Below are 25392 nucleotides of genomic sequence, written 5' to 3'. Positions count from 1 at the left end.
AGTCCGTGAGCATCTGGGGCACCAGAGTTGGGCACCCCTCAGCTGGGGTCTTCCCTTCCCACCCATTCTCACAGCACTTTCCACCCATATTCTGATAGCTTTTCCTCCTGCCTTACAGGTACCCTCTTCACCATGCAGCCCCTCGTTCTGGAGCCCGGATGCACCACGCTGGACATTCAGGTGCAGGCCCACGATCGGGGCTCTCCCAGCCTCTCGTCCTGGACCACCGTGCAAGTCCAGGTGCTGGACGTGAATGACCACGGGCCTCAGTTCTCGCAGCCCCACTACGATGCCCGTGTGCCCGAAGACCAGCGCCCCGGCACCACAGTGCTCACCCTGCATGCCACAGACGGTGACGTGACCCGGGACAACGCGGCCTTGGACTACACCATCGTCAGTGGGAACAGCGGGCACGCTTTCCAGCTGGAGGGCCAGGTGGGCGGGGCCAGCGCTCTGGTCCTGGTGGAGCCTCTTGACTTTGAGGCAGTGGAGGTCTACAACCTGAGCGTGGCCGTGACCGACCGAGGCGTGCCCCAGCGCAGCGCAGTCGTGCCAGTCGTTCTCACTGTGCTCGACACCAACGACAACCCACCGGTGTTCGGCCGTCCCAGCTACCACATGGCTGTGAGCGAGAGCACTGTCCCCGGGTCAGAGCTGCTTCGTGTGGCTGCCCAGGACCCCGACTCGGGCACCCACAGCCAGGTGCGCTACCGCGTCAGCTCTGGCGACCCCGGCGGGCTCTTCCACTTGCACCCCTCCACGGGAGCTCTTCGCCTCTCCAAGGGCCTGGACTGCGAACTGCAAGCCCAGCACACCCTGGTGGTGCAGGCCTCAGATGGCGCAGGCGGGCACTTTGCACTGGCCTCGGTCACCATTGAGGTCAAGGACATCAACGACAACGTTCCCTACTTCCCAGTAGAGGTGCTGACCACCACCTTGAGGGAGAACCTGCCTCCTGGCAGCTTGGTCACCACTGTGCATGCTGTCGACACAGATGTGGGCGTCTTTGGGGAGCTGCGCTACGCCCTGCTGCGGACAGAGGGACGGGATGCCTTCAGCATCAACAGCAGCTCTGGGGCTCTGCGCTCCCGTCTGCCTTTTGACTACGAGCGCAGCAAGGCCTTCCAGCTGCAGGTACAAGCCACGGATGCAGGGAACGCGTCAGCCACGGTCACCGTGCGTGTTCTGGTGACTGGAGAAGATGAATACGACCCGGTCTTCCTCAGTCCAGCTTTCAGCTTTGAGGTTCCTCAGGGGGCACGCAAGGGGCACAGCATCGGGCACGTGGTGGCCACGGATGAGGACGAGGGCCCAGATGGGGTGGTGCTCTACACCTTGACCAAACCATCTCCCTTCTTTGGGATCAACCAAACGAGCGGCACCATCTACCTGCGTGTCGACAGCCAGGTGCCAGCGGGGGGCCCTCCCAAGCGGGAGCCACGGGAGATGGTGCTGGAAGTCCAGGCCCACAGCCCCCTGCCCGCCTCCCGCTCCGCGGCCGCCCAGGTCACCGTTGACGTCACCCACACCTCCTTCGGGCTGGTGCCTGACCTCAACCTGCTGCTGGTGGTGGCGGTGGCTGCCTCGCTGGGTGTGGTGGTGGTCCTGGCCGCTGTGGCAATCATGCTGGCCCTCGTCCGCTCTCGGCAGGGCCGTTGCCGCAAAGAGGCAGACCTGGCCCACGTGAAGAGCGGTTCTTTGCAGAAGCTGGGCCATGCGGACCCAGCACTGCCGGGCAGAGACTGCCTCTACCACGAGGCACTGCCTGGCTACGGGACAGAGTCTGCCGGGCCCTACGCCAGGGGGGGATCGCTGGACCCCTCCCACTCAAGCGGTCGTGGCTCTGCTGAGGCGGCCGAGGATGACGAGATCCGCATGATCAACGAATGCCCCCGCATGTCCAGCGTCACCTCTTCCCTGCAGGAGCACCTGGCTGCCCGGGGGCCGGACTCAGGCATCCAGACAGACGCCGACCGTCTCTCTGACGTGTCTTGCGAGCCGGCCACTCTCGACGCGTCCCACTGGTTCAAGAACAGAAAGGGCCCCGGCCTGCTGCTGCCTGGGCAGCCCCCGCAGCTCTACCGGGACGACGGCGGCGGCGGGGGGAGCGTTGCCTACTTGGGGACCGGCTGCGGCCTCAACATCTCAGCCGCCAAAGACTATTCCTTTCCGGAGGACGGGAAGCCGTGCGTGGACGGCTCGCTCACAGCCATCGTGGCAAGTGACGAGGAGCTCCGGGGCAGCTACAACTGGGATTATCTCCTCAACTGGTGCCCCCAGTTTCAGCCGCTGGCCAGCGTCTTCACAGAGATCGCCCGCCTCAAGGACGAGAGCTCCCTCCGCAAGCCCTTCCCCACCAAACCCAAGCCCCGCATAGACCCGCCCCCCCTCATCACCTCTGTTGCACACCCCGGCGCCAAGTCTGTGCCCCCCAAGCCTGCCGTGGGCCGGGCCTTTCCCCACCTCTCCTCTCTCCGGCGCTCGCCCATCAGTCACGAGGGCTCGCTCTCTTCGGCCGCCATGTCGCCCAGCTTTTCCCCCTCCCTGTCGCCACTGGCCGCTCGCTCCCCGGTCGTCTCGCCCTTCGGGGTCTCCCAGGGCCCCTCTGCCTCCACCATCAGCACCGAGCAGTCCTCGGAGAGCCCCGAGGGGGCCGAGCTCCGCATCTAGGCTGGGCGGAATGCACTGTCCTCTGCACACTGGGGCAGGCGGCTCACGGGCACCAGGCCTGCTCCTTCTGGAACCACGGGACTCTGACAGGCCGGGGCCCGCCCTCCCTCCCGAGGACTGTGGAGGGTCATGAACAGCAGCCCCTTTCTGGACCCTGCGGAGGCCTCTCTTTCCAAACGGTGCACTTGCTGAACAGACGACAAGAGGCCAAGGGCCCGGGGGGGGGCATGCCAGAAGCAGGGGCGGGGGCCTGCACGTGGCACTGTCTCCCTGACACCATGTATAGCGGTCACTGCTGGGCTAGCCCGGCTGCCCAGCTCCACCCCTTGTTTCCCCACCGCTGCTATTCCCTGCCTGCTGTCTTCTGCGACCGGGCCTCTGGGCTGCCTCCTGGATAGGTCAAGGTGCACTCAGACCACCACAGCCACGGGGCTCCCCCCTAGCCAAAAGCACTCCTGCCGCCCTGCGCTGTGGGAGCGTGTGCGTGGCTAGAACAGGCACCGGCCTGGAGACGGGCGCCTCTTTCACCCTGGGCCAGGACTGGGGCCCAAGAGTGGGTCTGGCAACTTCCACAGCCTGTCTTCGGCTTTCCCTGTACGCCGGGGACCTGTGGCCCCCTCTCAAGCATGGGGGACACCTTCACGTAGCCCAGGGGGGCTGGTTTCCCCCAGAAAGAGGGCGTCTTGGCCTAACCGCACGTGCCCAGCAGTGTGGCACCCGGACAGCTTGACAGCCAGGGGTGCCCATGAAATTAGAGACCCTGCCCTTAATCTCCAGGCTGCGTAGACCTGCGGCCCCCCCTTTCATTTTGCTTGATTCGGGGGGGGGTCCTCCTCCGCAGCCCTCCAGAGCAATAACCCACCCTCAGCACAGACTAACCTTTTGCAATGAACACCTCTGCCTCCTTAGACAGCTGGAACTCAGAGCCCACCCACCCACCCACCCCCCATAGCCAGAAACAAGCAGTGACCCTCCCCTCCCCCCAGTGGACGTTGCAGCGGGCGGGGGGGGGGGGCGGCGAAGCGAAAGGGAGCTGCTGCCAAGACAGGCAGGGAGTAAAATGGGAGATGGTTGCAGGAGGCAGGAGAAAACGGGTTTCTGAGGAAGTGCCATGGAGAGGGCTCGACTGTCCCCCCGGCACCCTCTCCATGCGCCCCCCCCCCCACACCAGCAGCCCTTTCCCAGCATGGATCAGTGCCACGAACACTGGCAATTCTTGGCGTGTGCTCTGGTGCCCTCACTGGCCAGCCAGAAGTTCAGCAGGCCGAGCCTCCCCCGAGCGCTGCACATCAGCACGGGGCCCTAGCATGGGGGTGGGGGGGTGGGCAAGAGCCAGCCCCACCCAGGAACAGGCGCTCAGCCCAGCTCTGCCAGGGGGGGGCTTCTTCACTGTCCCGTTCCGCAGAACCCCACCTGTGTTCATGTCCGAGGCACATCCCCGCCGGCCACACGCTCACCCCACCCCCCGCCTGCCCCCCTCCTGCCTCGTGCCCAGCGGTCCAGCCCAGCGGGGACCCCGGCTATTTATTGCAATTTCTTCCCTGATCCAGTCATTTGTATCTTTTTGTATTGCTGAGGTGCACACGAGTCTTGGGCATCGTTCACCCGGCCCTCCTTCTTGCGGGGGGGGGGGGGGAGCCCAATCCTAAGTGCCAACTTTTCTAAGTAATGCCTTAATAAACTACACCATGTTTGTTTGTATGGACTCAGCCTGTTCCCTGGCCGGGGGGGGGGGGGGGGGGAGGGGGGCTTGTAGGAGGCCCAGGGGGGGGGGTCCAGCCTGGCACAAGGGCCTCTGCCTCAGAGATGTCAGCACATGCAGGTGGGGGACAGGCAGCCAGGCACCTCCTGGTCCGTGCCAACTCCCTGCATGCCAGGAGGGGGGCTGAGGCTCTGTGGGTGACTCTGGGCAGGGAGGGATTCAAGGGGTGACAGAACATGAGAAGATGCCCTCCCGGACATCCCCCCCCCCCATTTAACATCACACAGGGCAGTGCCCAATCAGGGGAGCCAACTGTGACTTCAGGGCACCCTGGGAGCCCTTTCCTGGGCCCGGGAGCAGCTGGGCACCTTTGCCGTATCCCAGAGCCCCTGGGTGGGGCCAGCAGTGGGGACAAGCCTTTGAGGGGGGTTGGGGGCCAAAAGAGAGCACCCACGGCCACCACAGAGGCAGCTGCTGGGGTGGGGGGCAGTCAGAGGGGAGGGGGCTGGCAGCACAAACCCAAGGGCTGCCTCCTCCCCCACCCAAAAAGTCTAGCAGCTGCTCCTGCTGCTTCCGCCACCAGCTGCCCTTCTCCAGAGGCAGGAAAAGATGGCGGAAACAGCCAAAGCCTGAAACGCCCCCCTCCGTCCATAAGGCGGGACCGCCTGGCACAGCTGCGGGAACTGTGGGAATGGTTACAGGGACATTGGAGCCCCCTCACCCCTCGACTCTGACAGGGCCGTCCCCCTGGAGTCACCCTCGTGAAGCTGAAGGCCAGGGCCCAGGCCGGCATTCTGGGCTGAAAAGCAGCGGCACTGGCCAGCCGAGGGGCGGCCATCGAGGGCACCCACTCTGGGCACGCAGCAGCAGCAGCAGCCATGTTCAGAGGCGGTCTGCCACACTGCCTGCCTCCGCGAAGGAACCCTGGACTCCCTCCCGCACTAACCAGGGCTGACCCTACTTGGCTTCTCAGAGCTGATCGGACCGGGCTTGCCTGAGAAGGGGGGGGGGAGCTGGTATTTATTTGTGCATTAGGCTTGGATGGCTCACAGCCATGAAGGGAGCCAGCCAGTGGCCCCCGCAGCAGCTCCCAGGAATGGGCGGCAGATGCTGAAGCCACCGCCGAGTGAGAGCGGCACCCTGACCCCATCCACAGCCAACAGAAGAGACGCTCTCCGGCGGGACAGGTGTGTCGGCCACGGAGCTGCTGCCACTGCCACTGCCGGCCACGGAGCTGCTGCCACTATCTGGGCAGCCCTCCACGGAACAAGCGAAGTGACCGTGCTAGCCCGGATCAGTGTGGGGAGCCGGGGGGCCAACCCAAGGGAGGGTGCAAAAGTGGCGCCAAAGATGAAGGGAAGAAGAAGAAGAGTTTGGATTTCTATCCCCCCTTTCTCTCCTGCAGGAGACTCAAAGGGGCTGACAATCTCCTTGCCCTTCCCCCCTCACAACAAACACCCTGTGAGGTGGGTGGGGGCCGAGAGAGCTCCAAGAAGCTGTGACTAGCCCAAGGTCACCCAGCTGGTGTGTGTGGGAGTGCACAGGCTAATCTGAATTCCCCCGATAAGCCTCCACAGCTCAGGCGGCAGAGCGGGGAATCAAACCCGGTTCCTCCAGAGTAGATACACGAGCTCTTAACCTCCTACGCCACTGCTGCTCCTCTTGGCTCCTTCACCCGCAGCCTCCAGCCCGCCCACCGGGGCGACCAGCCTTTCCCCTCGTAAGCAAGGTGCGCCCTGAAAAACGCTTCCTTCCTTCCTTCTGGTGGGCTCGAAAGCCGGCTGGCCCAGAGTTCGGTGGCCTCTGCTTGGTCCTCGCGGGAGGCCCTGGGGAGGCTGGCTTTGGATTTCGCTTTCGCAGGTGGCACACCAGCCCCCTGCCCGCCCTGAAGCCTCGTTGGCATCCCTGGGAAGCACATTCAAGCCCAGACCAAGACAGCCCCGCCCTCGGGGGATGCCCAACCCTCCCTGCTGGGCACAAGGCGGGCCCCCTGTCGCCTGGTTCTGTTGGGTTTTCCGGGGGGCTGTGTGGTCGTGGTCTGGTGGATCTTGTTCCTAGCGTTTCGCCTGCATCTGTGGCTGGCATCCCTTCAGAGGTGCATCACAGAGGGAAGTCTGTTTCGCACTGTGCCCAATTCCCTTCTCACTGGACATGGTGGTGTGTCACAGACTTTCCCCTGAAGAGGCCAGCCACAGGTGCAGACGAAAGGTTAGGAACAAGGTCCACCAGACCACGGCCACGCAGCCCCCCGGAAAGCCCTCCAGAACCAGTTGAATCCGGCCGTGAAAGCCTTCGACAACACATCCTGCCGCCCACAGAAGCAGCCCCGTCTGCAGGAAGGGCACTCCTGCCGGGCAAGGCAGCCCCGCCGGGGGGGGGGGGCGTGGGGGGGGATGCGCCGCGCGCTGCGCTGCTGGCCGGGAGGGGCCCCGCGAGGCCGCCTCGGTCCCGTCGCCTCCCCCCGCCCGCCCGCTGCTCCCGCGCCAGGGGCCCGCGGGCACCAGCTCCGCCGGGTGGGCGCCGCGAGAAGGGTTCAGGCAGCCGCGCGCCCCACCCGTTCGGAAGCCGCCCCCCCCCCCCCCCCCGCACGGCACCAGCAAGCCTTCGGGCACGCGCAGAGTGCACGCCCCCCCGCCGACGGCTCCGGTCATGTGACAGTCCCCGCCCCCCCGCGATCATATGACCGGCTCTTTCTTCCCCGCCAGCGCGCCCCAGAAGCGGCTCCTGTCCCTGCCAGAGGTCTCCATGGCGCAGCCGCCTCTCCGGTACCCGACGGGCTGCCCGGGCTGGGGTCGGGACTGCCGCTGCCGGCCCGTGGGAGGAGCGCCCCCCCCCCGCCATCCTCACCCTCCCTCTCTCTGTGTCCCCCTCCTCCAGGCTGGTGGCGCTGCTGGCCCCCCTCGGCCTCTGCCTGTGCCTGACCGGCGCCGCGGATCCGCCTCGCAACTACGCCGCCGCCGCCGCTCGGAGCCCGGAGCCGGACCAGCCCTTCCGGTAAGGGGGCTCCCTCCCGGCCAGCTGCGGGCCCTCCCGCCCCCCGTGCCGCTGCTGCTGCCGCCGCTGCTGCTGCTTCCCCCCGACACGTCTCTCCCTTCCTCCTCGCCCGCAGGGTCCCCGTCGGGTGGCGGCGCCTGGGCCGGGTGGCCCCCTCGGAGGCGCTCAGCCTGACCTTCGCCCTGCGGCAGCAGCGGGTCGAGCGCCTGGCGGAGCTGGTGCAGCGCCTCTCCGCGCCGGACTCCCCCCAGTACGGTGAGTGGCCCCCCTGCGCCCCAGCGAGCCTCCAGGGTGGAGCGGGGGTTCGAACCCGGGCCGCCCACGGATCAGCCGCCCACCACTCTGCTGCACTCTATGCTCTCGAAACCCGGGCGGGGGCGGGGGCGGGGGCGGGGGGGTGCAGCTAGAGAAGAGAGGCCTCCGTGGGGAAGGGCCCGCCGCGGGGCTCTTCTTCCTCCCCCCATAGTTCTCTGGGCTCAGCCAGCTGGGGGGGCTCCCTGTGGGAGGGAGGGAGGGAGGGAGGGAGGGGAGTCGCCTCCAGGCCTTGGCACTGGCAAGGGGTTGGGACCTGCCCCCCCCCCCCTTCTGGAGACTAGTTACCTGTGGCAGTTGCAACATTCAGAGAGAAAATGTGCAGCCCGCCCACGGGTCAGGAGTGGTGTGTTTATCAGAATCCTGCAGTCGCGTCAACGAAGCAGGAATGTGTCCCGGGGAGAATCGGGCTCGGCGTGAGTGTTGCAATCAGGATGGAGTTCCTGATCAGTGCTGCCAAGTCAAGGAACCCGCTCCCAGATGTGGCGGACGGTGGCCCACTCGAGGGGGACTGGCACACCCCACACACACACCCCTGGGAGAGACCCACCGGTGCTTCTTAGCCAGAAGAGCTCAATGGAGCCCCTGCACTCTGGGGGCAGCATAGCTCTGAATGCCAGTCACAGAATGTTCAGAAATGGCAACATTAACAACCGTAGGGAAAAGCAGTGGTTAAGAGCAGGTGCACTCTAATCTGGAGAACTGGGTTTGAGTCCCCGCTCTGTCACTTGAGCCGTGGAGGCTTATCTGGGGAACTAGATTAGCCTGCACACTCCAACACACTCCAGCTGGGTGACCTTGGGCTAGTCACAGCTCTTCAGAGTTCTCTCAGCCCCAAGCACCTCACAGGGTGTTTGGGGGGGGGGGGAGGGAGATTATAAGACCATTTGAGTCTCCTTACAGGAGAGAAAGGGGAGGTGTAAATCCAGACTCTGTTTCTCTTCTTCTTATTGTTAATGGACAGTAGTACAGAGAAGTTTGTAGAAAACTGGAAACCTTTTATGGACAACCAGTTGAAAAAATATGGTTGAAAAATGCAAGATTTGAGATCTAAAAGAAAACAGCAGACTGAAATAGGATATAAAAATGATAAAATAATGTAACTGATAAATTGTTTCATTTTTGTATCGAGTATTATTTTTTGTTTATGTTGAGAAATTAAAAAATGGGGCAAAAGAAAGTTCTTGGTTTCCATTTTTCCTCCTCATTGGAACTGTTTGAAATTGTGCCTTCAAGATCTCCCGTGTCCTGCAGGCTCTGCAGAGGCAGCAGCTGCAGCCGGGCAACAAGAGAGGAAGAGGCCACTTCTGTTCTAGGGAAAGGTGTCAGGATGAAGAAGAAGAGTTTGGATTTATATCCCCCCCCTTTCTCTCCAGCAGGAGACTCAAAGGGGCCTACAATTTCCTTGCCCTTCCCCCCTCACAACAAACACCCTGTGAGGTGGGCGGGGCTGAGAGAGCTCCGAGAAGCTGTGACTAGCCCAAGGTCACCCAGCTGGCATGTGTGGGAGTGCACAGGCTAATCTGAATCCCCCCAGATAAGCCTCCACAGCTCAGGCGGCAGAGCGGGGAATCAAACCTGGTTCCTCCAAATTAGATACACAAGCTCTTAAACTCCTACGCTGCTCCTCTCAACCCAAAGTCTTGATGGCGCCGGCTGCCTTGAGACATTCTGCTCCAACTCAAGCGGCTCTCTGCTGAGGGGCTGGGCCTCCTCCTCCGCCAGGCAGGCCAAGGTGCCGGGTGCAGGTGGAGGAGGGATCCAGCCCCTGCCTCTCAAGGATGAGGAGGTCAAAGCGCCAGGAAAGGGGCTGAAAAGGGCTTGACAAGGGGGCTTAGCAGACACAGTCGAGAGGGCAGGAAACGCAGAGGTGGGCTGGCTGGGAATCAGGAGGGCTCTAGCTGTTGTTCACCCTTGCTGGTGACCGGGCTCCTCGTGTGTGGCAGACAGAAACAGGCTTCTGAGGGAGGGCTGTGGCAGTTGCGTTTGTGTACAACAATGTCTGTTTCTGGCTGTACGTGACCTCTTTAGCTAAGTGGAACCTCCCTGTTCCGTGGCAGGTTACCTCTGGATATTATGGTACTTACTTCAAATATTGTTTCTATTAAGAGGATCGGTCTTTGTAGCTCTTTATGTTCCGCTTCTGGTTGGAGGTCTATTTTATGGATATTTTTCAGGGCGGAGTGTTGGTGTTGTGCTTTTAGCTTGCTTTGTTTTTACATTGACACTTTGTGATTTGTGTAATTTTTTTTGGGGGGGGGGATATTCTATTGTGTTGTTTTTACTCTTGAGGGGCAGCAGTGGAAATTCCTTAAAATGGTGCCAGCGCCAGGGTGGATCCGGTTGCTGTGGGCGGCTGGGTGCTCTGGGCCTTTTAGGGCTGGCGTGGGGAGGCGATAGGCTTTTACAATTAAATGTAATATGAGTGTATTAAGACTCAGCCAGTGGTGGTGTGGGAGCTGGAGTGGAATCTGGGAAGGCCACGTTTGAATCCCTTGCTCTGACCGTGTGTGCGTGCATGCGTGTGTGTGTGCATGCGTGCGCATAAGTATGTCTCTTGGGCCGTGGAGCACACTCCCAGCCTGGCCTACCTCAAATGGTTATTGTTGTGAAAATAAAACGAAGGAGCTTTGCAGCAGGATGCGTCGTGTCCCCATTCAAGAGAAAGGCGGGAACAAAGGATATAAAGGAAGTCAGCACATTTACCATGGAGTCCAGATCTGTGTGTCATCACTTGATGACCGGCCTGGAGCCTTCTCTGCCTAGAGGCTGTTGATCTCAGAGCAGCATTGGGACGGGGTCCCTTTGCTTGGCTTGGCCCTTCCCCAGAAGATGTTGGGGGGCACAGGGGAGGCTCAGTAACTGGCAGCACATTGTTGCTTGGAAAAGCGGGTACCCCAACACCCAGGGGGGAGACACCTGGAGTACAACAATACACTGCTTGGAAAAGGCCTCTCACGTGCAGCTGACCTTTCCTTCCCAAATGTGGTTTCGAAGAAAACTGCTGACATTGCAGACTCTCTGGCCCCAATATGTGTACGTGCAAATACTTAATCCTCTGCTGTAACCCCCATGCTCTTTGCTCTCTCCATTGTATTGCGTTTCCCCTGCCTGCCTGCCTGCCTGCCTTGTTTGATTTTCCACTTGTAAACTGTCAATGAAAGGGCTTGGAGAGAGACGGGACAGCAGAGTTGCTCCCTGCTTCTCTCACTGGCCGAAACGACATGCTGCCTTTTTTGCTGTAAGACTACAAGAAGAGTTGTTGCAGTGTTTATGCTCCCTTTGCAAACCTCTGTCTAAGTGTTGGTGGGGGGTGGAGGGGGGACGGTGAGCAGAGCGTTTGCAGGGAGGCAGGAGACCCCCAATTCAGTCCCCTTCAGGTAAATGGATCCAGTAGAAAGAGGTAAAGGGAAAGATTTCCACCCGAAAGCGGTGGCAACGGAACAGCTGAACGGCAGTGCGTCTGCAGAAGGGCCCAGGTTCAGACCCCGGCAGCATCTCCAGGGGGAAAGACCAGGCAGGAGAGGATGGGAAAGGCCCTTGGCGGAGTCAGCACGAGGCGCTGGAGCCCTGTCTCCAGAAGGGCCTGCTGGTCAGGCGGTTATAAAACAGGGAGTCGGCCCAAAGTCATTGGGAGAGCCGGCCCAAACCTCAGCCCTTCTGGGGAAAAGAGATCCCAGCCCACGGGATCTCTTTTGCTCCTGGGGGCGGTGGGGGGGGGGGGAGGATCCAAGGAGAGAGCGAGAGAGCCACCTTTGAGGCTGGGAGAAATGCTACCATCTCCTGTCTGTTGCCTTCTAGGGCAGTTCCTGACATTGGAGGAGGTCCAGGCGTTGGTCAAGCCATCCTCACTGGCTCTGGACACCGTTCACAAGTGGCTGGAGGCTTATGGCGTCCAAGACTGCCAAACCGTGTACACTGGGGATTTCTTGCAGTGCCTGATGCCAGCACAGTGAGTTGGGCAGGCTGGCCTTGGGGGGGGGGATGGGATGGGTGGCAAGGACACAGGGCAAAGAGACCCCCCCCCCTTTCCAGAAAAGCTAGCCTGGAAGCCAGTCTGGAGTGTGTATGCATGTCTCAGCTATGACTGGGCTGGGGCTTCTCTCTGCAGTGTGTGAACATGGAGCAGCCCTTTGGGTGCGCAGTTCCACCGCTACAAGAATGGCACGCATAGTGTGGTGAGGTCTCCTTTCCCATACACCCTGCGGGAGGAGCTGGCGGAGCATGTGGAGTTTGGTATGGAAAGTCTGGGGGGGGGGGGTGGATGGGGCTGCAGGAGACCCTCAGGGCCGGCCCCTTCACACAGTTTCCCGCAGCCTGGATGGCACTTGGGAGGGGGAGGGGGTGCCTACTGGAGCCCGTCCTTGCCAGGCAGCTGAGCTCCTGCCTGCAGCGAGGCTGGATGGAGAGCCAGGTTGCCCACAGTGTGTCTGTATCTGCCCCACCTAAGTAGTGCGGGGGGCCTCCACCGGCCTCAGCCACAGCAAAGGCGGTCACTGGGCCTGGGGAGCACAGGAGTATGGGTTAAGGCCTGGCAGGCGGCAGCTATCCCTCCCTTCCACCTGGGCGTGACACCGGCCGTGATCCGCAAGCGCTACAACCTGACCGACGCCGACGTCGGGGCCGCAGCCAACAACAGCCAAGCGTGTGCCCAGGTAATTCTGTCCCGGTTTTGTGGCCTTCGAGGGGGGGGGGTGTTCCTGCCTGGCCGGGGGTTGGGCTGGAGGGCTCCGGTGGTCTCTTCCAGCTACAAGGAGTCTGTGGTGGTTGCTCTGTTCATGGGGGGAAGGGTCGGAAATGAATGAGGAAATGGAGCCCGGCTCATGCACACACATCAGGGTCACGCCTTTTAAAAATGCCTGCACAGCTGCCTGCCCGTCCCATTCCTCAGAGGCAGACGTTGCCATTTAACACCTGCGTCTCCCAGCGCTCTTGCAGTCTGCAGTTACTCTGTTAGTTGGAAGCAGCCAGAAGGGGCAGCAAAGACTTCCAAGAGGCCACCCCAGGTAGTTTGTCAGGAGTGCGCAGCTGAGCAGGACACAGCTGGCAAGCATCAGAGCAGCTGGAACTGGAGCCCCAGCAGAGCCCTCTCCCCGCCCGTGGCCGCAGAGCACGCTTGGCCTCGGCCGGGGCACCTTCAGGGCCTCTTGGAATTGGGAAGAGGCTGGCCAAGGCTACTTCACTAAACTTCACTCGCATGACGCGACCCTTATAGCTGGGTTTTACGTTATTTATTTATTCATTTATTATATTTATATACCATCCTCCCCAAAGGCTCAGGGCGGTTTCCATCAATAATAAAACAATTTAAAACATCATAATATATAATTTACATAAAATAATACATAAAATAGCAAGACTACAGATGGCTTCAACCCCTCCCTCCCCCTTTTATTTACCCACGGGAGGCCAGAGAAACATTTTTACAAGGAGAGTTGTTTTACTGTGGAGTCAGCTGCCTCGCAAGGTGGCACGCCCACTTACAGGCAGCCTTTAAACAGTGGCTGGACAGACGTTTGCCTGGGAGACTCGAGGGCTGGGCGAGGTCGCCTGCATGACTCCTTCCAACTGGGTGATAACACAGGTTTACGTAATACCGAGAGGTGCTGATGGACCACTCTATGAGTCTCTCAGCTGAGGGCGATTTGAGCTTGGGTCTCCCCAGTGGTCCAGCCTTCTAGCTGCCTCACTGAACAGGTTGTGTCAGCGTTAAATCACCTGGGAAAGGAGGGGGAACCGGTTCTTGGCCGCTCTGGCAGTCCATCTTGTCTCCCGAGAGGCTCACGTGGCTTTTCTGCTCCTCCAGTTCCTCGAGCAATACTTCCACCCGGCTGACTTGGCCGAATTCATGCATCTCTTTGCGGGAGGCTTCCCGCACCGCTCCAGCGTCGACCAGGTTATTGGGCGCCAGGGGAAAGGCAAGGCTGGCCTGGAAGCCAGTCTGGATGTGGAGTATCTCATGACCACAGGCGCAAACATCTCCACCTGGGTCTTCAGCAACACAGGTACCTGGGCCAGGCGGTCGGCTTCTCTGTGCTGGGCTCCCTCTATTCAGTCTCATAAGGATTCGGCCCTCTTCTCCCCCCCCCCCCCCCCCCCACATCGGTCCTGATATATCTGGTAAGGAGGCTTTATCCTTTCTCTGGTTAGTTGGCATTTCCTTCCCGAGAAGTGCTTTAGTCCCATAAACCCAGAGGTGGGATCCAGCAGGTTCTCACAGGTCTCGAGAGTAGAATTTACTATCAAAATTATCTGTGTGTGTGCCGAGGCGGGTTACCCCTAATGGGTGATTTTGCCACGCGATTTTTTGCCTTGAATTACGCCTCCTCTCAGCAGTAGCGCCAGAACTTGGAAGTAGCCTAGCAGGAGGTGACACCGGCGCGGCGCGGCAGCCTGCGCCAGTGTTGCATTTGTTTCCGCTTACCATGACCGAAGCGCTTGGGCAGCTGCTGCGCTCCAAGCCACAGTCTCCTGCCCAGGAATGCCCTGCACTCGAATGCCCAGCCACACCCCCATCGTACCCCACCCAGCCCCATTTGCGCTATGCCACAGTTTGAATCCCACCACCATGGGAACCTGTTACTAAAATTTTTGGATCCCACCACTGCATAAACCTTTGACTGCCTTTCTCTTCACATGCTGGCTATCTTAGTATTCTTCCTAACCTCAAATATGCCCTTTCAGAGAAGGATTTTGTTTTCTTATGTGATGGGCCCCGGTGGGTTCTGGAGCCGGACTCCTCTGGGTCTCTGGCCACTTTCTCTACTTCCAAACCCCCCCCCCCATGTTCTTGGGATGGCCCAAGTATTTTGGGTGCCCAAGACAAACTATGACCTTGGCAACCATCAAGTCCAGCATTCCATTTTCTAAAGTGGCTGTTCTGTTCCCCAAGCAGACTAAAAATCAGGTGCCTTGCTCTGGGCCAGAACAGAGCGTAAGACCCACAGACAAGTAATAGCTAAAAAATGGTTTAATAAACATTGAATGTTTAGGACTCTGACTCCTCCCATGAAGTCTAACTAAATAAAGAATTTGGGTGCTGTGTGGTTTCCGGGCTGTATGGCCGTGTTCTAGCAGCATTCTCTCCTAGGAGAGAATGCTGCTAGAACACGGCCATACAGCCCGGAAACCACACAGCACCCAAGTGATTCCGGCCGTGAAAGCCTTCGACAATAAATAAAGAATACTTGAGATGCTGGAAACATTTGGAGATGGTTTGAAGTACTTGCAGACATCAACTCTTTCCTTAACTGCTTCTAAGGAGGTCTGTGCTCCTTTTGAGATCTCCCGGTGTCCTCTACTTGGCCTCTGTTTCCTTGCAATTCTGTTGAAACTGGATTACTTAAAATACATGAAATGGTCTAGCAAATAAAATGTGTCTCCTGAAGAAACTTTCTAAACATGGTGCCCCCTCACCTCCTGGATCGGTCCATCCCACAGAGGGGGACCTACCACTTAAAAGCCCTGGGCCCCATTGATGGCAGCCGGCCTGTCTCTAGAAGGGGAACTGCCAGAAGGTGGTGGTGAGGGAAGGAAGGCAGCTTGCTGGGCCAGGGGGATATTTGAGAAGAGACGGTCTCTGGAGAGTCTGGGTCCCAGGCCAGGAAGGCCTTGAGAGATCCTAAGCAGCATTTTGTGTTAAGCTCAGAAACCAGCTGGCTGCCAGTGGGACTAGAGGAGGAGGAGGAGGAGGTGTCTCAGACAGATCTGATCTCAGGAAAGGCAACAGACCATTCTGAAACAAAAGCCAGGGCCTCCTGTGACGCGTGTGGCTGCAGCTGAAACTGTAGGTGATTGTGTGTCTTGTCTGTGGAGTCTGCACTTGTCTTTTGCTAACTTGCCTCTAAACTGCCCTAGGAGTCTTTGGGGGTGGGGTCAGCAGAGACTCAAGCGGCAGGGAAGGTGCTGGGGAGGAGGGGGGCCTCTGGCTCTGCCCGCCCCAGCTGAGCGGCCTCTCCTCTGCCGCAGGGAGGCACGAGAGCCAGGAGCCCTTCCTGCAGTGGCTGCTGGTGCTGAGCAACATGTCTGCCTTGCCGTGGGTGCACACGGTCAGCTACGGAGACGACGAAGACAGCCTCTCGCAGGCCTACATGGCGCGCATCAACGTGGAGTTCATGAAGGCGGCCGCCCGGGGGATCAGCATTCTCTTTGCCTCAGGTACTTGCACGGCCCGACCCTGCAAGTGGGTGCCCCTCGCCAACAAGCGCCCCTCGGGCCGAGGACCACAGAGCTTTCGCGCTAAGGAAAGCGTCCCCTGCAGCCCCGAATCTTTCTCTTTTTGGTCTGATTGAGTCTATGAGAATCAGCGGCAGGATCGGGTCACTGCCCCCCCCCCCCCGGTGTCTTCCTGGACTCCTCCCCGGCAAGCCGAGCCAAAGGCCTGGCCAGCTGCATCTCCCACTGGTGTTTAAGTGCAGATACTGCTGGGTATGTGTGTGTGGGGGGGTGAGGGGCGGGGGGGGGGGGTTACTGTCCCTTCCCAGCCTTTACAGCTGGAGTGCCCCAGGGTTGCAGTCCTGGCAGGGGGGGAGGGGGAGGCTTTTCTCAATTTAATGCAAAGTTTTGTTGAAACTGGTGTCTGAGGCCTGAAGGCGACTTGGTTACTTCTGTTTTTCTAAAGAAGTCACTCATAGGTATGACAGAGCGCCACTTAACCTGCTTTGCTGTGTACAGGTGATTCCGGGGCAGGTTGCCGGAAGGCTTCCGGGGGGAAGCACGTGTTCCGCCCCAGTTTCCCAGCTTCCAGGTAATGGGGAGTCGTGTGCTCCACCCCCTCTGTGCCCCTGCTGTGGGGGGCCCTCTGGAGAGACAGCATCAGTGTTTTCTAAATAAAGGGAGATCAACAGCTGGGCTGGAGGGAGGGGCTTTGAAGCAGCTCCCCATAACTCTCAAGACTCCTCATTGCACTTTGCTGCTCCAGAGCCCTCTCTGGGAAGGGATCATGAGGGTCTGCGACTCTGAAACACTCCGCACTGAAGGCAGTGCGAGGCCACGTTCTGCAGCAGATGCCACTTCTCGAGTGTAAATGCGTGCTGCATGGAACAGCACTCCTTTTGGATCTAGGCTTCATCAGTGAGGATTTATTTTATTCACAGGAGCCCCTCAGTTGTGGGGGCTTCTCACGGATTCTGCTGTCTGGGGGGGGGGGGTCTTGGTCATGGGTGGAGGTGCGTTCCTTTGGTGGGGTTGGTGGGGGAGAGAGTGGCCAGTAGGTCCTAGTTCACAGCAGAGGCTCTGCAGGTGGGAGAGAGGCCCTGTGTGTGACGCCCTCCCGGAACAAAGCCAGAATGCAAGCGTCCTTTTTGGCCATCCAGTCATATCGTGTGGTGACCCCTGGTGGGGTCTCCAAGGCAAGGCACTACTGGGGGTGGTCTCCGCATCACAACCCTGGACCTCCTTGGGGGGGTCTCCTGTCCCAGTCTTGTCTCCCACCCAGGGACACTGGTGGGGGGGGGGGGGAATAAATGTACAGAAAAATAAATAAATCAGGGCTGACCCTGGTTGGCTTCTAAAACCGGATGAGACCTGGTTAGTCGGGGCACCAACATTCAGCTAAGAAATCGATCTCCCCGTGAGGGACCTCAGGGGCTGGGGAAGACCTTTCTCTGCACGAGGCCCTGGACAGCCCCTGGTCAGGTAAGAGCAGCTCAGGTGAGCCTCGGAGTGGGCTTGCTCGGAGGCCGCTTCCTGTGCCCAGGGACCTTCTTCCTGTGTGTCTGCAGTCCTTACGTGACGACCGTGGGTGGGACGTCCTTTGAGCACCCCTTCCTGGTGAGTGCGGAAGTGGTTGACTACATCAGCGGAGGGGGCTTCAGCAACGTCTTCCCCATGCCGAGTTACCAGGTGCGTGCGTGCGTGCCTTCCTTCCCCCTCTGGCAGACCCCGCCGAGGCCCCTCTGCCCTTTCGCCTGAGAATTGGGGTGCTCTGGGCCACGGGGGTTTCTGCGGGACGCTTACCAAGAGGTCTTGAAAGGGAGTGGGAGGCAGCCGCAGTTGTCGGCTCCATCGAATTGGGGCCGAGGGGGCCGTTGAGCACTCCCTGAGGCCCAGTGGCCCTCCAGCCTCTCGACAGGGCAGCATGTTGGGAAGGTGTTTTCTCCTACCTTTTGCAATGCAGGTGTCTGCCGTGAAAGAGTTCCTGAGCACCTCCCCCAAACTGCCTCCCGCCTCCTACTACAACAGCAGTGGGCGAGCGTACCCAGACGTGGCGGCTCTTTCGGACAACTACTGGGTGGTGACCAACCGCATCCCCATGCCGTGGGTCTCTGGCACCTCGGTGAGAGAGAGAGAGAACATGCCTGGCACCCCTGCCTGCCCCCCCCCCTCCTCCCCTCAGCCCCAGCTCCAAGGGAAAGGCCGGGGCAGGCAGCCAGGCCTCACTCTGCCCCCTCTCTCGTGGCAGGCCTCGACTCCAGTGGTGGGGGGCATCGTTGCCCTGATCAATGACCGGCGCCTTCAGCAAGGGCGTCCCCCGTTGGGCTTCCTGAACCCTGCGCTCTACCAGCTCCAGGGGCAGGGGAGGTCCTCTGCCTTCTACGACGTGAGTGTGGCTGAAGGGGGGGAGATTGGGGAAGTGGGAGACGGTGCTGGTTGGGCCAGAGCTGAGCCGCGTGGGTTCATATGGCCGTGGGACAGGGGACTCCTGGTAGGTAGCTGCAGGGGCACCCAGTTGTTTCCACAGTGACTGTGTGTGTGTCTTGAAGGCTCACGGTGTCCTGAGGAAGGGTGTTCGCTTCTTGTCTTACTGTTCCATGTGCTTGACCTGTGGGGTGGAGGGAGGCATCCACCTGAGGAGTCTCTCAGTCACCCCCACCCGGCTCTGCCTTGCAGGTGACGCAGGGCTGCCACCTGTCGTGCCTGGATGCCACCGTGGAGGGCCAGGGGTTCTGCGCTGCTCCCTCCTGGGACCCCGTGACCGGCTGGGGGACCCCCAACTTCCCAGAGCTCCTGCGTGCCCTGCTGGCTCTATGACGACCCCATGGGGAGGAAGGTCCTTCTCTGGCTCCGGTCCTGAAGCTGTTCAACCTCTTCGGCGCACGAGGCCCCCCCCTGTGGAAAGGATCTCTCTTGGGGCCGATTTCTGCACCTGCTTGGGAATGGGGGGCGGGGGGGCGTGCTGTCCTTGGGTGGGTTCCGGGGCAGGCCACTTGTCCTGCTGCCTGTGGGGTGATTAGAACACTCGTGAATTGGGTCCCCAGTCAAAGAAAGAGACCCTCTTGTGCCTCCGGAAACAGGACCCGCGGGCCGGAGGGCGAGTTTGCATCAGTCCTGATTGCTCTTCTTTTGGCCAGCTGCCTCCTGGAAAGGAAGTAGGGCTGCAGGTGGCTGAAAGACCGCAGGGCAGGGGTCAGATGTATGGGGCTGGCAGGAAGTGGAGCCCTTGCCCCCAACATTCAAACCACTTCCTAGCTGTCCAGGACTCCTCTCTGGCGGCCCCTACAGCGAGCCCCTTCTTGGGTTCCCTTCTTGGGACATTTGCCTCTTGACGGAAGAATCGCTGCGCGAAGGGAAGACCAGCAGCCTGGCAGTTCTGTGTCCCTCGGCATGTCTGTCCACACATTCCTGCCTGCGTGGGGGAGAGCGGAGTGGCTGACAGGACGCAGGCTGTGAGTTTGCAACAGACTGTCTCTTCGGAGTGCGCATTTGACCTGAGGAATTAGTTTTCTTGGTTTACATGGAGTTCGTTTTGATTTCATATATGGAGCTCTGATTTCCCTCAAACTGTTATATTTGGACACTGTAATTTAAACAATCTGATTTCCAGGATGCTAAGAGAGATGCTTGGAAGTGCAAGAGAGGCGTGTTTCCGGGCAGGCTGCTGCAGTGGCCCCCGGGGAAGGGGGGGGGGGCGTCATTTCATCGCCACTCATGTTTCTCTGGCCCTTCTCATGCGCTGCAAGGACGGGCATCCTTCTGAACCCGGAGGGTGGATTGTGTCCGCAGCCATCTGCAATCCGTCTGCATTCCCCACTTGGGGTCTCTCTCTTGGGTCTCCCCCCTTCCCCGCCTCTCCCAGCACCAGGCCAGCCTTTCTGTGGCCGGCCTGTGGGTTCGGGGGCCGGCAGACTTGGAGCAAGCAGGCCGCCCTGGGCCCGTTGAGCTCTACATCTCTGATCACGGCACCCTGCTGACGGGGAGAGGGTGGCATGCTCTTCCTTCCGCCTCACGTCGACAGCGAGAGGCTTGGGAAGTTCAGTCGCGTTAAGATGTTGCCATCTCTTTAACTGAAGCCCATGTCAATAAATACTCTGGAAACGGGTCTGTGTTGAGATGGGCTTTCCTGGCAAGGACCCGTGGAGACGTTCAAGGTGAGAGATGAATAGAGATGGCTGGCCATCGCCTGCCTTTGGACAGCAACCTCCGCCTTTGCAGGTGGTCTCTCTCTCATCCAAGTACTGACCACAGCTGTCTGTGCTCAGCTTTCAAGCTCTAATGAGTATGGACCATTCAGGCTACCTGATAATAATAGAACCTATGTAGCTTTTTTGGTGGGGGGGTGGGAGGGGGGAATGATAAGTGTAGCTTAGAGAGAGAGAGAGAATGCAGTTACCCAGTTTTGCTCACACAGCCTGTCTGTCTCCCTTCTTTTAATACACCGGTGTCACTTGAGTTAGAACTCAAGACTCCTGTTTGCTCCCAGCCATGCCGGTCTCAAATCACGCTCTCCCAAGGAAGAAGGGAGGGGGCGGTTGAGCCGGTCCTCCCTGATGGGTGATGGCTTGTAACAGGGGCAACCATTCCACAGCAGGGGGAGGGCTCAGGTAGGCCCAATGGGGACCTTGTCTGCTGTGCCAGAGACAGAGAAAGGCAGGCCAGTGGCCCTCTCTTCCGGCTGGTGTTTCTAACTGGGTGTGGGCAGAGAGTGGAGGAAGGGCCAATACCAGAGTGGGGAGGTGAGGGGTGGGGCAAGAGACTCCAGGTGCGGAAGGAAGCTGGGCCTGTGGACTCTTTCTCTATATGGTCGAAGGCTTTCACGGACAGATTCAGCTGGTTGTGGTGGGTTTTCCGGGCTGCGTGGCCATAGTCTGGTAGATCTTGTTCCTAATGTTTTGGCTCTATCTGGGCTGGTATCTTCAGAGGTGTATCACAGTACCACAGAGAGAAGTGTCCACGAATTGTAATGTTTTTACATTGAACTCTGGTGTGGCCACATCTGGAATAAAGTCTACCCTAGTCTTCTGCATGGGAGTTTGTTTCATTTTTGTTAATTCCAAAAGGGACTTTCGTTAAATGTTAATGTTTCTTTTGTTGTTTAGTTTTCATCATTTCATTGTCATATTTCCTGTTGGTTTCAGTAGAAGAGACAGGCCCCTTTCCGAGGGTCTGTACTTCCAAACTGAACACCATCTGTGGACATGGCTGTTCTCCACTAGGGCATCCACCCTGCCCAATTTTGGACATACATGATCCAGGAGTTGAGGGAAAGGAGAGCAGACGGGTCAACATCAAAATCCATGGGAGAATTGATAGGGAAGAGCTCAACTCGCAGAAACGGGCTGCAGTGAGGGAGTCTGGCCCTGCAGCAGGGAGCTTGAAAGGCAGCAGCCTGAGAAAGGCAGGAGTCATAGTCCCGCTGGACCCTGCATCGATCAGGCCTCGCCTGGAGTCCCTTGTGCCGCACGAGAGGCCTCACTTCCCAAAGAACGCAGACAGTATGGAGCGGGTGCAGGTGGGTGTGACGAGGAGACCGAGCCCTGCGAGGAGGAAAGATGGAGGGACTGGGGCAGGGGTCTGCAACCTGTGGGTCTCCAGGTGTTCATGGACTACAATTCCCATCAGCCCCTGCCAGCATGGCCAATGGGGAATGTTCCGTATGGAGAAGGTGGGAGGGGCTCTTTTGGAGGGAGCTGCCGTTTCTGTTGGCAGCAGAGGACTCCTAATGGTGGGTCCAAATTACAGACAGAAAGGATAGGGTTTGAAGAGCAGCAAGCCGGCCGGAGGAGGCAGCCTGCGAAGGGCGAGGGGCAGGGCAGGCATTCGCCGGGGAGGGTCCCGGCGGCAAAGTCCCAGAGCGCCTCCCACACCAGACGGGTCACTCCAGAAGACAGAAGCTGCTGCTCGCAGTGCAGTGAGGAAGGCCAGACCGCCCCCCCGCCCCCCCCGCATAGCACAGCAGAGACACGCGATTCTCTTAAGTGTACTGAAGGGCGGGGGAAGGAGGCGAGGAGACGCCGCCGCGGGCGGGGCTCTTCCATCTGCAAAATGGCCACGGGGGGCTCAGAGACACCCCCCCCCGCTTCGCGGCGAGTGGCCGGGCAGCGGCAGACTCCCACGGGGAGGGCCTGGTGGGCGTGGCGGGCAAGCCGAAGGATGCGCGGGGGGGGGTCCGAGAGAGGCCCGGGGGGGGCGGAAAAGAGACGCGGAGGGGGTTGGGGGCGGGGTCTCCAGGGCGCCCCCCCTCCCCCGGCCCCAGCAGAGAGCCCGATGCCCGGCACTTCCGGCGGCGGCCCCTGCTGTGGAGGCGGGGCCGGAAGCCCCGCAGCCAGGCCGGCCCCGCCGGAAAGACCCACTCCGGCTTCCGTAGCGTGGGCCGGAAGTGACTGACCGCCTTCCGCCATGAACGCCGCCGTCAGCGGGAGCGTCCTGGAGGCCGAGCCCAGCCCGGCGGCCGCCCTCCTCGTCCCCGCCCCCCCGCCGCCGCCGCCGCCGCAGCCCCCCGCGCCCCCGCCCGCCCCGCAGCCCTCCGCCCTGGCCGCCGTCGCAGGGGAAGGGGCCAAGGGCAGCCCCGGGGCCGTGGCGGCGGCAGGAGCAGGAGGCGGAGGAGCAGGTGAGCGGGCGGGCGGGCGGGCGGCGGAGAGCCCTCGGCGGGTGGGCGGAGGCGGTGCCGTTGGGGCGGCTGACCGTCTCCTGTTCCTCCCGCCCCTTCCCCGCGCAGGTTCCGTGGCCGCCGCCGCCGCCTCCTCCTCCGTGCCGCCCTCCGAGGGCCCCGCCGTCTCCAACGGGCTCTTCGTGCCGCCCGGAGCGACCCCCAACGGCGACGCCAAGGCCGCCTGCTCGCCCGCCCCCTCCAGCGCGCCCCTGGTGGACTTCCTCCTGCAGCTGGAGGACTACACGCCCACGGTGCGCCCGCCGCTCTGGGGGGGGGAGGGGGGCCGGCGCCTCTCCCTCACTCACCCCCTCCCGCTCTGCCCCGCAGATCCCGGACGCCGTCAGCGGCTACTACCTCAACCGGGCGGGCTTTGAGGCTTCGGACCCTCGCATGTAAGTCGGGGGCGCCCGGCGGGCGGGCAGGGGCAGGATCCGCAGGGCTGGGCGGAGAGGCTCCCTTCAGGTCCTGCCTCCACGATCCTCGCAGGGCGTTGGCTGCCCCCCCCCCGTTCCCCACCCCAGCTGTCGGCCTGCAAGGAAGGTGGGCTTCCTGGTTTCCCCCAGCTCAGCTCTGGCAAATGGGACCTCAGAAGGAGGAGAGCCCCCCAGGGAGAGGCCGCCATCCTGCCGCACAGGGTGGCCAGGCAGGCAGGACCTCTGGAGGCCCAACTGCAGGATTCAAAGGGTCCCTGTCTCTGAACATGGCACATATGCTGATAAATCACGCCCCCCCCCCCTCCCTCCCTCCCTCCCTCCCTTCCTTCCTTCTAAAGCTGCCTGTGCTTATTACTACATTCTCTGGCAGCAAAGTCTGTGTGCTAATTGCTCGTTTAGAAGTTTAGGGTTGAAATAAAGTGCTGTGTAGATTTCTGTGGCAGGAAGGGCTGGGATTTCCTCCTGCTGCCCTTCAAGGTCCCTTGCTGGATTCCCACCCCCTGCCCCTGGAAGTTTGTGTGTGAAAATGCCAGTGGCAAGTACCAGGGAGTCATCTGGGAACTTTGGTTGACCACTGTGAGTTCTTTCCCGCAGCATCCGCCTGATTTCCTTGGCTGCACAAAAGTTCATTTCTGACATTGCCAACGACGCTTTGCAGCACTGCAAAATGAAGGGAACGGCCTCCGGGAGCTCGCGCAACAAGACCAAGGTAGGGCTCTCCTCAAGAGAAGGCTGGCCTCCAAAAGCGCCTTCTGTGTCCTCTGTGCCAGAGGCCCACTGGCCTGGTCTCTCGACAGTGCTTATTTTGCCACGCTTACCCACGCTGCTTTAACTTTGAGGCTTGACTGTTGCAGTGTTTGGTATGTGGGGCTGCCCTTGAAAACTACTTGCAAATTCAGCTGGTGCAGAACGTTCTTGCAAAACGATTGGCCGGGGAACACCAGAGTGATCCTGCTACCCTGGTGTGTGGGTAGCTTCATTGGCTCCCTGTTTGTTTCCAGTCACAATTCAAGGTGCCTGTTGCCCTTTAGAAGTGCGTGTGGGATCTACACCTGTAATGGAGGCCTGTCCCCATGCAATCCTGTGATCCAGAGCTAAGGTTCTCGGGCTCGCCATTTCTGTTTGTGAGGGAGGCTTGCCCACGGCCTGGGCACGCCCATTGTGAACGGCCACACTTGCTCTTTGGCACGCGCATGGGCAGCTTCAACACTCGCCCTCTCCCCTAAAAGGCGCACAATGGAATTGCTCCCTTGCGACTTTGGTGGAAGTAAGGAATGGGCGTCACTGACCAGCAGCCGGGGGTGGCAGATGCCTCTGGCGTCGTGGTTCCAGCTTAGTGTACGTCCCGTGGTTTTCACTGTGCCTGCTTGCATTTGATAAGCTGCCTTGGGCGTTGTCGGACACATGCATTTTAAGTTAAGAGAGTCTTGCATTGTTAGCGAATGGGATACTTTTTCAGGTTTCCTGCAAGGGGCAGAACTGGGGGGGAGGGGGGAGGAAAATTGATGAAGCGGTCCTGTGGCTACCGCTGCTCTTCTCCGAACTCTCCCTCCCTGCAGGACAAGAAGTACACACTGACCATGGAGGATCTGGCTCCCGCACTGGCAGAGTATGGTGTCAACGTCAAGAAGCCCCACTACTTCACCTAGGCCCCGCTGGGGGATGGCATCTTCGGGACTCCTGGCGCTTGCCCGCCTGCATTCCCCCCACTCGCTCGCTCGCTCCCTTCAGAGACGTTGTGCTGGTTGCCATGATATTAAAGTGCTTTCTGGGGCCTGCGTAGATCTCTGCCCACTCCCTTTCTGGCTGCTGCCAAGGGTGGATCCTGGCAGGGGGAGGAAGGGGGCAGCCTGGACCAGGAGGGGGAGCTTATTGTGTCTCTCTGCCCCACCACCCTTTAAACCCCCTGGACTGTTGGCAACAAGTTTGCTTGTGTAACCCTAGAGATTTTTGACCTCAGGAGCTGGGGCCTGACCTGCTGCCTGCCATGGAAGAAAGTGCTGCTGTGCTTGGCCTCTTTGGCCGCGTGTGTGTCCAGTGGGCACCAACTGGGGTTGCCCGGTGCCCTTGGGCTAAGAAAGTCCAGCAGAGCAAGCGCTGTTGCTGCGTTCTGGGCTCGATGTTCTTCTGGCTGCCTTGCAGGTCCAGATGTCTTGTTTGAGAACACGTGTGTGTCCAGGCGATATCCTTGTGTGTGCAGGGGAAGTGTTGCGCTATAAAAAGGGGACACCTGCATTTCTGAAGTTGTGAGCGTGGAGTGAATTTTTGTGCCTGAGTTCATCAGCACCACGGTGCCCCTTTGGACCGGCTCTGGAACCAGGAGGGTCCCTTCCGGGCACGCCCCTCCGCCCCCTTTCCCAAAGAGGAGGGCACTAGCGCAGGGAAGCAGCAACCCGGCTCTTCCCATTTCCACACACCAGGAGAAGAGAGGCTGCCGAGTGGAAAGACACCTCTTGGGCCCCACAAAACCC

At 60.2% G+C, this 25392-nt stretch overlaps 3 protein-coding genes across 5 annotated transcripts in view; all 3 read left to right on the top strand.

Annotated features, from left to right (window-relative positions):
• Nucleotides 1-4367, top strand: part of DCHS1 (dachsous cadherin-related 1) — a 47151-nt gene extending 42784 nt beyond the window's left edge. For all 3 annotated transcript variants that reach the window (XM_048492978.1, XM_048492975.1, XM_048492976.1), the window contains exon 21: nt 119-4367. In XM_048492978.1, coding sequence (XP_048348935.1) covers nt 119-2670 — 2552 coding nt within the window. In that variant the 3' untranslated portion in view covers nt 2671-4367. The remainder of the gene's footprint in view (nt 1-118) is intronic.
• Nucleotides 4368-6995: 2628 nt separating this feature from the next.
• On the top strand, nt 6996-20859 carry TPP1 (tripeptidyl peptidase 1). Its single transcript, XM_048494883.1, is given in 13 exon segments — nt 6996-7137; nt 7250-7366; nt 7482-7621; nt 11480-11630; nt 11790-11909; nt 12129-12333; nt 13485-13683; nt 15647-15835; nt 16352-16424; nt 17401-17521; nt 17796-17954; nt 18081-18218; nt 18509-20859. Coding segments are annotated over 13 exon segments (1839 nt in total). The 5' UTR covers nt 6996-7051; the 3' UTR covers nt 18650-20859.
• Nucleotides 20860-21817: 958 nt separating this feature from the next.
• TAF10 (TATA-box binding protein associated factor 10) lies at nt 21818-25164 on the top strand. The gene is made up of 5 exons (XM_048494882.1): nt 21818-22445; nt 22554-22738; nt 22815-22879; nt 23516-23630; nt 24481-25164. The coding sequence occupies exons 1-5, from the start codon at nt 22235-22237 to the stop codon at nt 24568-24570; spliced, it is 666 nt and encodes a 221-aa protein (XP_048350839.1). The 5' UTR covers nt 21818-22234; the 3' UTR covers nt 24571-25164.
• Nucleotides 25165-25392: the final 228 nt, after the last annotated feature.

The sequence above is a fragment of the Sphaerodactylus townsendi genome, linkage group LG04 (assembly GCF_021028975.2).
Source record: "Sphaerodactylus townsendi isolate TG3544 linkage group LG04, MPM_Stown_v2.3, whole genome shotgun sequence".
Taxonomy (NCBI): domain Eukaryota; kingdom Metazoa; phylum Chordata; class Lepidosauria; order Squamata; family Sphaerodactylidae; genus Sphaerodactylus; species Sphaerodactylus townsendi.
The sequence above is the reverse complement of the archived record's forward strand: the minus strand, read 5'-3'. Positions and strand labels throughout refer to the sequence as shown.